This window comes from Dermacentor variabilis, chromosome 9 (assembly GCF_050947875.1).
Source record: "Dermacentor variabilis isolate Ectoservices chromosome 9, ASM5094787v1, whole genome shotgun sequence".
Taxonomy (NCBI): Eukaryota; Metazoa; Arthropoda; class Arachnida; order Ixodida; family Ixodidae; genus Dermacentor; species Dermacentor variabilis.
This window is the reverse complement of record NC_134576.1, coordinates 5,167,358-5,184,302: the sequence shown is the minus strand read 5'-3', so window position 1 is coordinate 5,184,302 and position 16,945 is coordinate 5,167,358. Positions and strand designations below refer to the sequence as shown.

Below are 16,945 nucleotides of genomic sequence, written 5' to 3'. Positions count from 1 at the left end.
GACAAGCTCATCCTGGGAAACCTCCATTTTCTTCAGCCTAGCATTGACATCACAGTGTGGGCCGATTGACTCGATTCTCTCTCCATTCCCATTCATTGCTTCGTCTGCCTTGAGGGACCTCCCGCACACTGCATGCTGTCCCAGCTTTCTTGCCATGCATTGCACGCCTTTTTTCTAATGCAATTGCTATAATAATGCAGAGCATGTGTTTTCTAGCAAAAAAAAACGATTCTAAATCCTTAAAATACCGCGAAGTAATCGGCAATGTTTTTAAAGCAATCAATGCCGCAGAGACTTAAGGTATGCAGAGACTTAAGGTATGCCAAGTTTTCGCACGTGTTCAACCACGCAGCCATGCTCGCACTTTCCTACCGAAGCAATATTGATACCAAAGCACACACAGTAAAACCACTAATAGCTATTAGTCTTGCCACTTCCAAGCTACTATTTAAAGGCTATAAAAACCTAACGTCCCACTCAGTTGCATGTGTCGAAGCACGTGGCGTGAAGGGACACTGACTATCCTGAAAAACCAAATATACACGAAACACGTCCGCGCACACAAAAGAAAGGGAAAAAACGGCCATGACTTAGCTTGGTTAAGCCTGGTGATTGCGAAGCAATAGTGACCGTAGCGCCCCTGGTGAGAGGAGCGGGAGTTAGGCCACCGTTGGTGGCTACCACCTCGCCTCGCGACGGCGTGAGATGGGGCCCCGTTTTTACACAGCTGGTGTGACGTCACACCGACCGTAGCGCCCCTGGTGAGAGGAGCGGGAGTTAGGCTGCCGTTGGTGGCTACCGTCTCGCCTCGCGACGGCGTGAGATGGGGCCCCGTTTTTACACAGCTGATGTGACGTCACTCTAGGTCACGTGGTGTGACGTCACGCAGCGAGGTCACGCTAAAGGTCAATGGTGCCTACCACCGCCTCGTCACGGAACAGGCTGAAGTGCGACCTAAAGTAGTATTGCTTCGCAATAAAAAAAAGGAAACTGCCCAATTATTATTTAAAGGCTAAAGAAATCAGCAAGTCAAAAACAAGCAAGCATAAAAAATGCACAAAAAAACATATGATTTAGTCGCCACCACGGAGCCCTAGAAAAACATGTTCATCCACCACAAAATCTCATGCTACTTATGTCAAGTTAGTTTTGATTTTGCCACCACCATCTCTCAGTCGCATACTTTTGTTCACAACGCCACTGCTACTCTTATTTCCATTGCACTGTGGTAGGTACAGTTTCCTTTCTCTAAATTTATATAGGCGTTCTGTGGTCATCCTCGCGTGCACGAGTGAAGGCGGAGCGAAAGCGCACCCTCTCCTTTCACACGCAAGGGACGGGGGTGAGGTGAGAGAGGGGGTGTTCTTCCTTGGTGGCTGCTGCTTACGGCGTGGCTGTGTGGGTGCTGTATCTTGAAAGCGATCTATGACGTGGCCAAAGTGTGCTCCCGGGCAGGCCTCATCTTCAGAGCTATCTGCAGTGTTTGCAGAGGTTACGCAGTGCCGGCCGCTTCGTATGTGCTGTGCTTTCAATGTTTTGTTTGCATTGAAGCAAGAGATGCACGAAGGTCGATTCACTCGTTGCTGCTACTGCGATTCCTCACTCCAGTGTTTTCACAGCGAGTTTCCGCGGTCATTGAGCGAGATGTGTTCATGTTTACTGGTGCGTGTGTGACACCGTGCTTGTTAATTTAGTTAGTAAGCGAAGGTTTACAAGTTCTTATGGCCGATCTTTATTTCGTATATCTGTCTACTACTAATTTGCTGTCACAATCTATGTTTCACTGTTCTGGCGAAACTGCAACTTTTTATTGCTTCGTAATAATTCGGCAAGTAAGTGTGCTTCTGCTCTTTTATTAATGAACATGTTTTTTTTGTCATCAGCGAGCACCAAGAATGTAAAAAGTGTGCTCGAGACAACCCTACAAAAGTGGCACCACCGCCATAGTTAAAACGACAGCTGCTTTTCATTGGTTCGCCTATGATCTGGCAGGCACAGAAGCTATTCCGCCCTTTACATCATAGCACAATGTGACCAGTAGCTGAGGAGCAGCCAAGGCAGGTGTTTCGAGAGTCAACAAAATTCATTTCTAAAGAATCTGTGCAACTCTCAAACATGCTTTTCTGAGGACCTGGCAGAAGTTTACAGATGGATGTACCCAGTAAGTTTCATTGACACCAATTGACTTCAAAAATTTGCCAGAGTTTCCCTTTAAGGCACAGAAGGTCCCTCCACCATTCTTGGGCATTGCAAACAGACAAGTGCTATGTGTAGATCACGCACTGACAATTGTGTCTGCAAAGTATCACATCGTTCATGAAAGCAGCTGAAATTTCAAGCAAATCACCCTTCTTCTCGAGGAAGCCCTGCTCTCTGCCAAAAAGTCAAGGTGATGCATATTAACGCCTATACATCCAATGCACTGACTGCAATGTCAGCGAATATAGCACATGGCTTTGGCAAGTGGTCCAGTGCACAACACTGAATATCGCCGTTGCTGCACAGCAACAAAGGAAGAGAAACAATGCTCTTAGTGCAAATGTGAACTCATTTCTGGCATGAAGAATTAAAAGCACCGCCTGCAAACGCACTAGTCAAGGTGAAGAAGTGTCTACTGTCTTGGTAGTGAAGCTTGCGTCTTGGCAGCATGGGGATGCAGCATTTCTCCTATATCCAGCAATAATGAACCAATTTCAAAACTTTGCACAGTAAAACACTCCCTAGATTGCGCTTGACAACTGTTGACTTTCAGAGTAAAGTAATATTTTCTACTAGTCCTCATAAGGGGCCATTTAAGAAATGCGGTGCTGGCTGTGTATTAGTGACATGGGGAGAGGCATGGTGACAAATGCTAATGTGACAAGTAGGATTGATGAAAATCTGCCAAGTAGGCGTACAATCCTTTCTATGCGTATTGCTGCCCCTCGTTGTCAAATAAATCATTCATGCGTGACAGCTTTCGTGTGTCCGTCATATGTCAATGCTGCGGGTATTCGTTTGAAAATTTAACGCTGTGTGCAATTGTTTCATCCCATTGTGGACAACAATTTTTCTTGCTGTGCTCTGAAAACAATAGTATAATGCACTCTAAAACAAAATTACACCTTTTGGGTTGTATCTTGCCACACAACAATTATCATCATCTGTCTTGTCCGCATTTCCTGTTTTAACGCTGTGAGCCCGGTACTTCCCGGTAATGAACGGCATGCGCGTTATCAGCATGACATAGCATTCCCGACAGGAAAGTAGCGGGTGCCACGTTTTCAAGCAAGGGAATGCAAGCAAGGCAGATGACAATTGTTGTGTGTCAGATATACACCCCAAAGGGTGCACCTTTGTCTAAGAGTGGAAATTATGGAGTAAGACTAATTGTTGCCATACAATGATTCGCAATGAAAACGCAACAAGAAATGCTTCATGAATGCTCGCACAAGTATTGACAGTTATTAATGCCAAAAGTTGGGCTAGTTGGTGTTGATGCATTTGCTGTGACATAGTTACTAGCGCAAACAAGACTAACGGAAGAAAGGTGGGACAGAACAGAGCGCAGAACATTTACTGAGATGCCCATGCTGATGTGATGCTGTGTGTGCGTGAAGTGCAGGACGTGTGCTCCGGCCTGGATCGCTAGTCCAAGTGACCCTGTGCCGCGGCCAAGGGGGCACACCTGCCGACAGTAAGGTACGTCGCTGCCCCAGCGACACATGGCAGGTGGTGGAGATGGCTGCTCCAGGGGGCTTCATCCTGCACCGTGTTGTACCGTTCCGTGCACCAGCTGAATACACTCCACGTGGGTACAGGTCAGTGCTGAATGGATGATGCTTCTCATCAAGTGCAACATAGTACTTACGAGCAATGAAGAACCTGACAACGTTGGAAAATGTTTGCGGGAGTAGCTCGTTGGGCGAGTGGTTACTTGAGCAGGATATGAATGCCAGTCACCAAGTGGAAGACACAGGTGCTGAATAAAGTTACTAGTCCAGCACTGTCTGCACCGTCCTTGTGGTTTAATGTAACTTGTGTCATCTGGGAACTTGACTGAGATTGCAGTAGGTGGCTAACTTCTTTCACATACTACAAGCTTGGGCCACTGTGTGTATGTGCTGGCTGCTGTCTTGCTGAAGAGATGCCACTGAGCTGCAGTCTTGGGTCACCAATTGTGTGATATTGGTATGTGTTCATCCTCCAGAAAGGGTGGGACAAGGGGCATAGTATATTACAGCTATAGCACCCCATCCACAACCGACACCTCTGTATCGAGAGTGGCTACTGGATGGATAGCCATGGAACCAAGTTACAGCCAATATACTAGTTGTAGTGGGCGTTGATTTGGAGTTTCAATTGGGGAGGTGGGGGGGCTGTGATTACAACAAAATACCCTATTTACACGATTGTAAGTCGACCCCCCCATATCGCGTGACAGGAAAAAAAGAGCATACCCGAGGGCGCATTCGACAACGAAAATTTATTAGTTGATATGGTCACTGGACTACTAGTCTTCACTAGTGCTGCCATCGTCATCGTTGCTGCGGTCCCACAGCGCGTCGTGGTCCAGCGAAATTTCACATTTGGCAAACGACCACACCAGGACATCTTGTGGAGCAGCAGCCCACGCCGAATGCACCCAACCACACGCAGCCATCAGGGAGGCTCTTTCGGCAGGTCCGGTTGGCGTAATTTCGCGTTCTGCTGCTGCCAGCCACTCGTTGTACTCACGGCAGTGCAGGACTTTAAAGTTAAGGCGAAGGTCCAGGCTTGTTTCATGACGATGTCGCACTTGACGATGTCGCACTGGCAGGGACCGATCACGCGTTTCAGCGACGTACGCCGCAAGTTTAGCTTACAGCTCCGGAAAGCGTCCAGACGTCGGCACGTGGGAAATTTCTCACTTGCGCTTCGCTGCAGTCGCCACTCGCACCACCTGTTCAGAAACATTGAAATTGCGGCCCGCTGCGCAGTTATTTGTTTCTTCTGCGTAAAGGATGGCCACCCTCTTGAACGCTGCTGTGAACGAGTGCCGAACGATTAGTAGGCCTGGAGCACTCATGACGACTGGGGAAACATAGAAGTAGCACGTAGCTGGCAGTCAAGTGGAATGCGTCAAACCAATGCCAATGCCTTTCAACAGAGAAAGAGAAACCTGCGAGCGGTGCCTGCTCTTCCATGAACTACCAATACTTCCCGCAACATACCCCGCAAGCACCGCTGTTCTGAGGGTGCCGCCGCAAATGGGAACAGCGGCACTTCCATCAACATCGACACCCCCCCTCCCCCATGAGTGTTGCATGCACTGTAAAACTTTCAAAAATGTTAAAAAAAACCCTTCCGAAAGCGAACAAACACGTGGGATAGCGAAAAAATATGGGTAGAGCCATAGAGAAAACATAAAGTTGTAACTACGTTGTAGCTCCCATTGATCTCGCTCATAGAGTTTCTAAAGAAATACCCTAGAGGGAAATGTGGCGCTAGTGTCTACGGAGGCTCTCATGAGCGTTGCCTCAACCATAGAGTTTCGCACTATAACACCTAGAGGGTAATCTGGCGCCACCGTCTATGGGAGTTTCTTAAGGGGGCACCGTGCCATCATGGGAATGACGGTATATGTGTCTGCGAGGCTCGTGTTGACTGGTGTTGTAAGAGGCTTTGTCTAAAATGTGGATATGGCTACGCAAATAACGCGTTCTCAAAGTAACATTTTCATAAAATGTTTCCGTTCACGCATATTACATCTTTACTCACCCACAATGCATGAACAAACGAAGAAAAGCATGAACAGACGACCAACTGTTTCAAAGCGAGCGCGAACCTTGTCTTCTGTCCTCCAACTTTAGCTACCCGCTGATACTTTTTACGTAACATGTAGTCGTACACACAATAACAAGTTCTCATAGTTAAACAAAACATGTTTTCGCGTAATAATAAAGCTAAAACAGCTTTTCACGTGCTGTTCTAGTAGAAAGTGAATCATTGTGACAGACGGAACGGTACTTGCCAAGCACGTCTTCAAGGTGTCCTGTCTCTACGAGAATGATGCCAATCCGAAGTCACAATATACCGGCATTCCCATGCATACCACAGCGCAGCAGCGCCAGATTTCCCTCTAGGTAATATAGTGAGAAACTCTATGGCCTCAACCCACATGGGAATGATGGAAGTACAGGCTTTGGATTGACTTCGATCTTTAGTCTAGTGGCGTTTGCTTGCGGCGCAGTAAACGAAGCTAGACTTAAGTATTATTGCATAAAATCTAATTTTATTTTGCAATATGTTATATAATGTACAACACTTTACATAAACTTTGTATTACTTTGAGGTGAAAGCACGGTTTACTATGGTTTATCACCAGGACACACCAGGGTATGCATTCTTGTGCGATTCTGTTCCCAATTTAATGCCAGAGAATAATTATTTATTTATTTTTGCAACAGCAATAACAACCGTGCATGTACTTATATAAACATATTCATCTAGTATTTATGGAAATAAAAATGTATTGTGAGAAAGTGTTGTACCCTTTTATTTATTTATTTATCATACCCTCAGGGCCATTACGGCATTATAGAGGGGAGTGGTTACAAGCAAAACGGGTAAATTCAACAAACAGGAGTTACTAGTGCAGAAAATTATGTATATAAATATGTATAAACAAAACTATTTAACAAATGGCACCTAGATATACAATGTTAGCTAAGTCGTTTGTGAGTACAGGTTGAACAATATGAAAAAAGGTTCCTAGTTATACAGTGCTAGCTATGGCATTCTTGAATAATAGGTGATCTGCGATAGTGGCTATCGAGGCGGGGAGGTGATTCCACTCATTGGAAGTGCGTGGTACAAATGACTGAAAAAAAGCGTTGGATCTGCAAAATGAAATGCCGACCTTATGAATGTGGTCTAGTCTGGGCGATACATACGGAGACGGAGAAATAAGTTTGTTGCGTAGCAGCGGGTGATGAAATAATTTATGAAAAAGGCACAAACGGAACAATTTTCGACGTGATGACAAGGACGGTAGGTTAAGGCTAGATTTCATGGCACTGATACTCGCGGTTCTATTATAGTTAGAAAGAATGAAACGAGTTGAGTTATTCTGAACCATTTCCAGTGAGTGCATTAGGTTTACTTGACCTGGATCCCAGATTGAAGCCGCATACTCAAGTTTAGGTCGTATTAGAGTTTTATAGAGGATTAATTTTAAGGAAGAAGGTGCTTTGGAAAAGTTGCGTCGTAAGTAACCTAGCATTCTGTTAGCGTTACTTATTATATGGGTGATGTGGGTATTCCAAGTAAGATCAGAGGTGATGTGAAGGCCAAGGTACTTGTAAGTTGTTACCAATTCTAATGGAGCGTTATTAAGGGAGTACACAGGTGGTTCACTGGTAGTTCGAGATACACGCATGAATTTACACTTGTTGACATTTAATTCCATTAACCATGAATTGCACCATGCAGAAACGGCGTTAAGGTCAGCTTGAAGCCTGGTAACATCCTCGTCGCGAGTTATTTCGGTGTAAATTACGCAGTCGTCAGCAAATAGGTGAATTTGAGATGAAACACAGGAAGGTAAGTCTGAGGCTAAGCTTTGAATTACCATTGATTCAAAGTCAGCTTTCTTATAGTCGTGAATTGTCTTGATCTTTTTTTTCCGATTTCGGACGTGAAATCGGTACCCTTAAAGGGAAGCTGAAACACTTTTCGAAAAAAATGAGTTCTCTGCGGCATTCTACAGTTTTGAGTCCCCTGAACACGAATATCTGGTTTAAAAAGGGCGGAAACAAACGCAAGCGGCTGTTTTTTCAAGAAAACGCGCACCAGCGCCTCAGGGCATCGCGCGAACGCCGCTGTTGCCCGTGATTGGTCGGGGCCGCTGTGATGTCGTTGGCGGTAGTCGCCGGTCGGCGCTGCCGCCGCATGTCTCCGTTTCAGAGCGTAGCACCATTCCTTTCTCTCTGGTAGCACGCGGTTCTACTGTTCTGGCTTCATAGCTGCGTTGTAAGATGGAACGTTCTCGCTGTCGCCGACAGCTTGTATTTTCCCCGTACAGGCGCCCAAATCTTTAACTGGCGTGCGCGAGCGGCGACTTTTCCGTGCGTCAGCGCCGTATGACGAGGCGAGGCTGGAAATAGCTTATCAGACGATGGGCCCAGCTGAGCGCGCTTTGTCCGCATGCGCTTAGCCTCAGACTCTTTCCAGCCGCGCCCCGTCATACGGCGCTGACACACGGAAAAGTCGCCGCTCGCGCACGCCAGTTAAAGATTTGGGCACCTGTACATGTTTGAACCCACAGCCGATACGGAAAACGATGGCGGCAACGGCGGCAACGACGATGTTGAGTGTGCCAACAGCGAGAGCAATGTGTGCACCTTCTCGCGCGCTGGAAATCTTAGCTAGTACATATGTTTTTTTTTTTTTCATGTAGCTGCACGTTGCAATGACGGGAGAAAAAATGCGCTAAAGTGTCACTGGGAACATGCTGCTGGAAGAATGCCGAAGCACTAACTTCTCATTAGATTCTAAACACGGGTGCAATTCCGCGATGTCAAGCACCTTGCCGCTGCTTGTCTAAAGTCCCGTGGTTTTTTCAGTGTTGATACACGATCGTGAACATAAGTGCCGCGTTTCAAAGCGCGCACATGCAGTGCTGTGAGGTACAGTCGTGGAAGTTGCTTATCATATACATCCAGAGATGACCAGAGGTATTATATGTGCAATATTCATACAATGGTTCGACGACTTTGCGAGTGTGGCTCGATCAAGAATCGGTATGCGTGCTCCATGCTAGTGTTGACATAAAGATATTAGGCAGTTTTAGCACCGCCGTGTGTTAAACACGATAACTGAACCGTACGTCGAATGTCACTAGGCAAGCCTACACTCCATTTGATACCTCAGGTGCAACGCTGTGGAAGCTACGCTCGAAGTCCGGTCACCAAAATTTATTACTGCGCGCGTTTCCGTCTATGCTTCGCAGCGTGCCAGCGGCGTTTGCTCGCGCGAGCATGCACGTGAAGCTGCCGCGACGGGCTGCAATTAAAAAATACCGAAAAGAAAATTTTTTTAAAAGAACGTGTTAGCAGCCGTATAAGTATAAATCTACGGAACGAAGTTTTTACACACCGAGTTCAACTACTCTAACGCGAGCATGAAAATATTACCGTAACGCCTCATGTCGTGCGATTTGAACACGAATGCTGAACAGCTAAATCTGCGGGCACCGCGAGGTAGGACGAATAACAAATAGCACTGAATGCGCAAGCGTACCCCCGGCCAGTTATTTCACTGTACCAGAACAGCACCGAACAAACAGCTGTAGTACAGTGTTCCTTGACAAAGCGGAGAGGCAAAACAGGATGAAAACAGCAAGCACTTCGCACGTAGGTGCATATTCCCGGCTGTGCCTCCACCTCGCTTCGTCGTAGACCGTTTGTTCGACACTAAGGTGGTCATCTGGTAAGAAATTGCCCGTGTGCACTTTAAAACCCTTACTTCACGCTTTCTCCTCTTGGCGAAGGCCGCTTTTGGAGGCGGCAAGGTGTTTCTCTTGTAGGAGAATATAGACGGAACAACGCCGGGCTTCAGTCGCGCCGATTTAACTGGAATACCGATTGCCCGCATCGTTGTCAAGCTCCGATGATAGTCACTGTCGCGGAAATGGTCCGAGCACAGCACAGTTGATTTCGTCGGCACGAACTTATCTCTCCTCACCACACGTACCCACTGCGCTGCAAGCTTCTTGTCCTTCGGGAACCTGTGAACCACATCGTCTCGCCCGCCTGTGTTCGCGCAGCCGAATGCTGCACAGAACGAGGGCATGTTGGGCGCCCTTGGCTGTAGGCACTCACGCAGCACAGAAGGAAAGAACAGTTTACGAAAATCGCAAAACAAACGTGAGCGGCAGCGGCGGCGGCGGCGGCAGATCTCTCGTAGCGTCGTTCAGTAAAGCGCAGGACGGAAAGAGGCATGCCAGCACACGTCAGCACGCCAGTCCGCAGCTCGGTTGGCTCGGTCTCCGCCCATGACGTCGCTCTCGCCGGTTCTCTCCTCTGGCAACAACCTCACCCGGCGCTCCGGGAAGCGATGGGGGCGTGTCCGCGCGGGTGATTTAGAAAGCGATTTCCGCCCCTTATATTAACAAAACGAAAAAAAAAATTTCGGAACCGTAAATTATTAGGTCTGTTCTTCCCAATCCCAGCAATTCATGGAAATTGAAAACCGTTTCAGCTTCCTTTTAAGAGTAATGCTACAAGTGTCGTCTGCTACGACGCCTGCTCGCTGCAAACGTGAGACTTTTCTCGCAGACGACAGGCACTTGCGAACTCGCTCTTTCTAAAGGCTGCGTCGGCTGTCACAATTGCTGAACGTCTTCAAGTACTTTTAAGCGCATCTGCTGCAGTGCTAGGTAGGACGCTAGTGGCCTAATGCGAGTATGCTTCATCATATTTTATATTGACGTACCGCTTCCGAAGCGCTACGACGTGGCTTTGCACTTACCCATTTTGTGACACTAGACTGCAGCCAGGAAGCAGCAACCTTTCCTACCACAAGTAAGTTTGTGTTCTCAAAGTCCTGAAACACGCATTTCAATGAGCACATAAACAAGCAATGCATAATGAAGCCCTCAATAAAATTTGATTGGCAAGCCACTATAAGTACAACTGTCTTGTATCAGTAGTGCCTTCTTTTTCATATCCTGAAGTTTCATAAAGCAGGTAACGCTACAGCGCCAACCTAACACACTTAACAAACTAAGGTCCAAACGCTCAAAACATGTTTTTTCAACGTTTACGATGCCGTCGCTTTCTCGTCAGGGCTTCGACACCACACCGCGACACAAACATCGTCCCAGCCGCTGGCCTAGCGCGCTATCGCCACTTCGAGCAACATAACAAAGGTAGAGAGTTTTGCATTGGACTGTCCCACTGCTGGTTATAGCAGTTGCGCTTGGAGCGAAACCAAAATTGTCAAAAAAATACTTGTAGGCTAGTTAGCCAGTCAACAGAATCCCAATCCGAAGCCTGTACTTCCGATCATTCCCATGATGGTTGAACGATCGCAGCGCCAGATTTCCCTCTAGGTATACTGATATGAAACTCTATGGTCTCGCTTTTTTAGCGGGGCCATTTTTTGGTTTCGATTGTAAGTCGACCCCCCAACTTCAGACTTTCAAATTAAAAAAAGTGGTCGACTTACAATCGTGTAAATACGGTATACTGTGTCGTAGTATCATTCAACATTGTCATTGGCAATGAGATTGTCACCTCGTGTGTCTACGGATGTGCCCATAAAGCTTCATGATTGATAGATGGCGTAGGGATATGGCAGGAGAATGCAGTAATCATTATAATAATCATCATAACCTATAAAACACATCATTGCCTATTACACGCTCATCATAAGAAAGATTGCTAATGATTCACTAAGATGGAAAATTGGGCCAGTTGGTGAAGCTTCTTGGTAGCTACAGGGCATCTTTTGTCCACATCTGTCACACTGTAGCTACTATGTTGCTAATATTTACGTTGTCAATCATCTCCAAGGGATGGATGTGCCACCAATTTTTTCTGCTTTCCTTCCTGTTGGCATTCCTGACTCAAATGACATTGAACGATGGTTGGATTTAGAGAGAAGCTGGCATGTTTTTGAATGAGCATCTGTAGCAAAAGTTTCGGACTCAATAAATTATTGTGCCTGAGTGGCGCTCCCCTACCTGGTCTTGGTGTGCCGTTCATGGAGCCAAGGGGTTGCTGGCTTAGAGTTACTGTATATGCTACCAAAGGTAGCATATACAGTAAGTCTATGCTGACTGTAAACGCTGCTTTATATCTGGCGATCATTCAAAGCAAAACTGCAGGAGTACTTCCCTGTATTGCTGCGGTGCTGTGGGCAAAGCTGCACTTGCTCTCCTGCAGTCCCTCTTTCGCCACTCCCTTTACAGTTGTGATGTGTGGTGCGCGACATGGTGCGGTGATCGGGACGGTCAGGAGCAGACGACACTGAGTGCACGCGTGCCGAGGTGGAAGAAGGAAAACGACGCCGAAGAGCGTCCGGCACGAGAACGCGCGGCGCATGAAAAACAACAAAAAGAAGAAAAGCAACCAATTAGAAAATACCACGGGGCGTCAGGCAGCCAATCCGAGAATGCCAAATCGGCCAGACCAGAAGAAAAAGCGTGGTGCACTGGCAGAACGGGAGGACACGCAAGGAGACGCAGGGGAGACGCCAGGAGAGTTCCAGGAAGCAACGGCAGGAGGAGGTCAACCACCGGAGCGGGCGTTAAGACGGGCCGTCGGGTTCCCGACCCGAGCCACCAGGACTTCACCCGACCAGGGCCTCCTGCCAACCTGTTCCTGTGCGTCACCCGTCTACCTGAGCGGGCCGCCAGCTGCTCAAGGCCGGTGAGCTTCTGCGCCCGTGGGCGGGACGAGAACAGTCGGGCTTCGGGCCCGAGTTCTACGCCAGCTGCCCGGCCAGAACGCCACCCCCGTCTGTCGTGCCGCCTGCTGCCCGAGGCTGGCATTCGAGCTTCTGCGCCTGTGGACGGGACAAGAGCAGTAGGGCTACGGGCCCGAACTCTACACCCAGCTGCCCGGCCAGAACGCCGACGCCATCTGCTCCTGCCACCAAGCCGCCCGCTTTACCTCGCCTAGCCAGAGCTGGCACGCTCCAGTCGCCCGGTCGGTCAGTTTACACCGCGACCTATGGTGAGACCGGCGCCACTCCTTTCGCTAGCCTGTCGTCGCGTCGAGACTGTCACGCGTCCCTGCCCTCGTGGCAAGCCCGGACTCGCGCACTCGTTAACTGCATGCAAGCCCTATGTGTGTTCCTTACCGCAGTGTCTGCTTGAGTGTTCATTTTTAGGCATGCTTTCTATTTCCTTCTATTTACTTTATGCCTCTTTTTAGTTGGATTAAAAGTCTTTGTGTGTGTGTTCAAACCAACGGCTTTGTGCTCAATTGGGTTCTCAGAGGCTCCGCCTAAGAGAACCGTCATGACCTTTTGAGTGCACGAACCTTTGCCCCCATATTTGAGGCATCACAAATTGGCGTCCGCGACAGGACAAAGCCGTTCGTTTGGGTCTTTTTTCTTAGCGGCTAGGAACTATGGCTAACACACGAGACTTGTTAGTGCTAGCCGAACGCATGGGGCTAGAAGGTGCGGAGTTGAGGGCGTGGTTAAACAAGCAGGAAGCGCGTGCGCGAGAAGAGCAGGCAGAGGAGCGCAAGGCTAGGAGGGAGGAACTTGCATTGGAGGAGAGAAATTTACAATTACGGCTTAAAGTCGCGGAAGCTGAGCGCGCATATTTCGGCAAGAAACAGCCAGAAACTAGTTTGTTTGACTTAGTCACCGTGGCCCAGCGATTGGGTTTGCATGGGGCAGACTTGAACAGGTGGGTTCAAGACAGATGGGTAATGATATGCGAGAAAGCTCACGGAGAGCGCGAAAGCAGAGTGGCAGAACAGGCAGCTGAGAGGGAACGCCTGGAGGAAGAGCTCCGCAGGGTGCGCGTTCGCATCGAGGCACTCGCGGATGCTTGCTCCGAAGGGACAAGATCCGCGGTTGAGGATGCAGCACAGCAGTGCAGCGGCGACCCAAGGATTCCCTCCGACATGGCGTCAGGCCTTGGCGAGAAAAAAATGTCCCAAGGAGAGACAACTTGTGATCATGCCATTGTAGGCAAAGATACTGATGTTAGGTTGCAATACAAGAAGCAGATTGCTTCCGTACCTCAACCCGTGCTGCGTGGGCCCGGCGCAGGCGTTAACTGGTTTGTACAAGGTTCAAACCTACCATGCATAAGCATGGTTGAGAAAACTAAAGTTCGTACTGAGAACCTCCTACAGGCTAAATATAGTAAGTCGGAGTGTTTGCGCCAAGGTCAAGATGGACCTGAAAATATCAGGGCTGCTGAGGAACCAGGTTTGGTTTCCATAAAAGGTATTGAGTTGTCCTCACTGCGTTCCTTGAATTCAACAAAGGCAACTGCTTGTGACCCTATGTGCTCTTGGGAGGGCTCAGGCATGTGTACCCAATCAACACATGGCTTTGAGGAGTCAGAACATTATTTGTGTTATGCACGCGTGTGTGGTTCGACCGTGGGCACTGATGCTGCAACCACACATTACAGCGTTGACTACCTTAGAGCGCAGACAGTGACTTGGTTGACGCCATGCAAAAGCATTAATACCTGGAGCGATATGGTCATGAACTGGCCAGTGCACTCTGACCGACAAGATAAAGGTGTAGTTCACTTGATATGGGAAAGGGTCACCTAAAGGAGTCGATGCTTTGCTTATGGCTTTTCTCGGACTTGTGACCTCGGACATGGTGACCTTAAACTTGATTATTTTTTCTTCAGTAGAGTGTGTCGTGATAGCCTGTGATGCTACAGTTTCTTTTCAGTTGTTGTGGTTTCTTTGAATTGTGTTTTCCTTTGTGTGCTCAGTGAACTGTGCCATGGAACCACACAGTGCGTTCTTGTGAACGGACCATGAGTGTAGTGTTGTGAACTATGTCGCGCACTGAGCGGCAGTTTTTCTTCAGAAAAACTTGTTAAAAAAGGGGCTTATGTGATGTGTGGTGCGCGACATGGTGCGGTGATCGGGACGGTCAGGAGCAGACGACACTGAGTGCACGCGCGCCGAGGTGGAAGAAGGAAAACGACGCCGAAGAACGTCCGGCACGAGAACGCGCGGCGAATGAGAAACAAAAAGAAGAAAAGCAACCAATTAGAAAATACCACGGGGCGTCAGGCAGCCAATCCGAGAATGCCAGATCGGCCAGACCAGAAGAAAAAGCGTGGTGCGCTGGCAGAACGGGAGGACACGCAAGGAGACGCAGGGGAGACGCCAGGAGAGTTCCAGGAAGCAACGGCAGGAACCACCAGGTCAACCACCGGAGCAGGCGTTGAAGACGGGCCGTCGGGTTCCCGACCCGAGCCACCAGGACTTCACCCGACCGGGGCCTCCTGCCAACCTGTTCCTGTGCGTCACCCGTCTACCTGAGTGGGCCGCCAGCTGCTCAAGGCCAGTGAGCTTCTGCGCCCGTGGGCGGGACGAGAACAGTCGGGCTTCGGGCCCGAGTTCTACGCCAGCTGCCCGGCCAGAACGCCACCCCCGTCTGTCGTGCTGCCTGCTACCCGAGGCCAGCGTTCGAGCTTCTGCGCCCGTGGACGGGACAAGAGCAGTCGGGCTACGGGCCCGAACTCTACACCCAGCTGCCCGGCCAGAACGCCGACGCCGTCTGCTCCTGCCACCAAGCCGCCCGCTTTACCTCGCCTAGCCAGAGCTGGCGCGCTCCGGTCGCCCGGTCGGTCAGTTTACACCGCGACCTATGGTGAGACCGGCGCCACTCCTTTCGCTAGCCTGTCGCCGCGCCGAGACTGTCACGCGTCCCTGCCCTCGTGGCAAGCCCGGACTCGCGCACTCTTTAACCGCATGCAAGCCCTATGTGTGTTCCTTGCCACAATGTCTGCTTGAGTGTTCATTTTTAGGCATGCTTTCTATTTCCTTTTATTTACTTTATGCCTCTTTTGAGTTGGATTAAAAGTCTTTGTGTGTGTGTTCAAACCAACGGCTTTGTCCTCAATTGGGTTCTCGGAGGCTCCGCCTAAGAGAACCGTCATAACCTTTTGAGTGCACGAACCTTTGCCCCCATATTTGAGGCATCAAAACAGTGTGTGGGTGCATAAGTTTTACTTATGCCTATCAGCAGAAAGCAGCGCTAAACGACAGGCCGGAAAGAGGGACACAGACCACACTGCTGTGGAAATGCACTCGTGCATTTCATAAGGCAACACAGGTTAGTTACATTACAGAGAGTCAAAAGGTGTGCTAAGCAATGTGTGCTTACCAACCGTGGTAAAAAATGGGTGTGACAATAACAAGTGGGGAAGCTTTTAGGCAGCTGTTGGTTTTTATTTTGTTACAGTGTAACATATTGCTCATTTGCAGCATAGTTATGTAAAACTTATTAGGATTACAAATTAGGCTGTTGGTATCTTTTACAGCAGTACTTTTCGAGAGGCAAAAGAACGCAGGGCATGTGCTGACTGCCAGTTTAACTTATTACTATACATACATAAACAGTACCTTATTACCACAATCTTACTCCTTGCAACCCGCGCCTGCCCACATACAGCCTGTAATTAGATATGTGATGCCAAGCGTTTGAATGGGATGACTCAACTTAAGAACAGATTTCTTTCTCTGAGTGTCTTATCAACCTTCCAAGAAGGGCACTTTGCGATCGCATAAAGCAATTGAAGGGTGGCCAGCACATGCGTCATCATATTTGATTGTTCTATACACCGCTGCTCTTTCATGCATTATAAGCTTTCCCTGTATCTGTAGGTGTTCCTTGTGCCTTGCCAAATTTGAATACACGTGCTATTGTGACAGTGTGTGGCGAGGAGTTTACACAGCTGCTTTCAACAAACTTTTGTGTTCCCTATATAGCCTACGTGTTTATGCACCTTCTTGTCAACCCCACGTGCCTGCTACCACAAAAAAAGAAAAAATGAAAAAGTGGCAATTTTGCAATCATCGATTGCGATAGCAAATTAGACAGCTATACGAAGTAAAAATAGTAGCTTTATCGGCCGTATAAACTTAGAAACATACGCTTATTAACCGGATTAACAAACATGGTATCAGTGCGCACAAGCAAACATGAACGGGGCATGGGTCCTGGATGCCAGGTGCCAGTGGGGGAGTGCCATGTCTAACCCCCCCCCCCTCGTCTAGTGCCCCCCTCTTTCTGCCGGCTTGACTGGGCGTAAATGGTACAGAGTGCACCGATAACCAGCGGAGTAGTGCCAGATGTGTAGTGCCACAGAATTGTCGGCTGCAGCTTTATCAACATCTTATCCAATAAGTGAACGAATGTGCGGGCTAAAAGATTTACTTCGCTAATTGGTCGCTAAGCTACTCGCCTTAGCGGAACGTTT

At 48.5% G+C, this 16,945-nt stretch overlaps 1 protein-coding gene across 11 annotated transcripts in view; it reads left to right on the top strand.

Annotated features, from left to right (window-relative positions):
• The window catches only part of LOC142558590 (ferredoxin-fold anticodon-binding domain-containing protein 1 homolog), a 161,735-nt gene that overhangs the window by 53,728 nt on the left and 91,062 nt on the right, over positions 1-16,945 (top strand). For 9 of the 11 annotated variants that reach the window (XR_012823038.1, XR_012823036.1, XR_012823037.1 and 6 more), the window contains exon 3: positions 3,600-3,800. The exons of 1 other annotated variant lie outside the window; for it this stretch is intronic. Coding sequence is in view for 7 of the 10 variants with exons in the window: in XM_075670736.1 (XP_075526851.1) it covers positions 3,600-3,800 (201 nt within the window). In the remaining 3 variants the exon portion in view is untranslated. Of the gene's footprint in view, positions 1-3,599; positions 3,801-11,935; positions 15,567-16,945 lie in introns of those variants that run through there. One more of the 11 variants, XM_075670735.1, reaches the window with a different exon arrangement.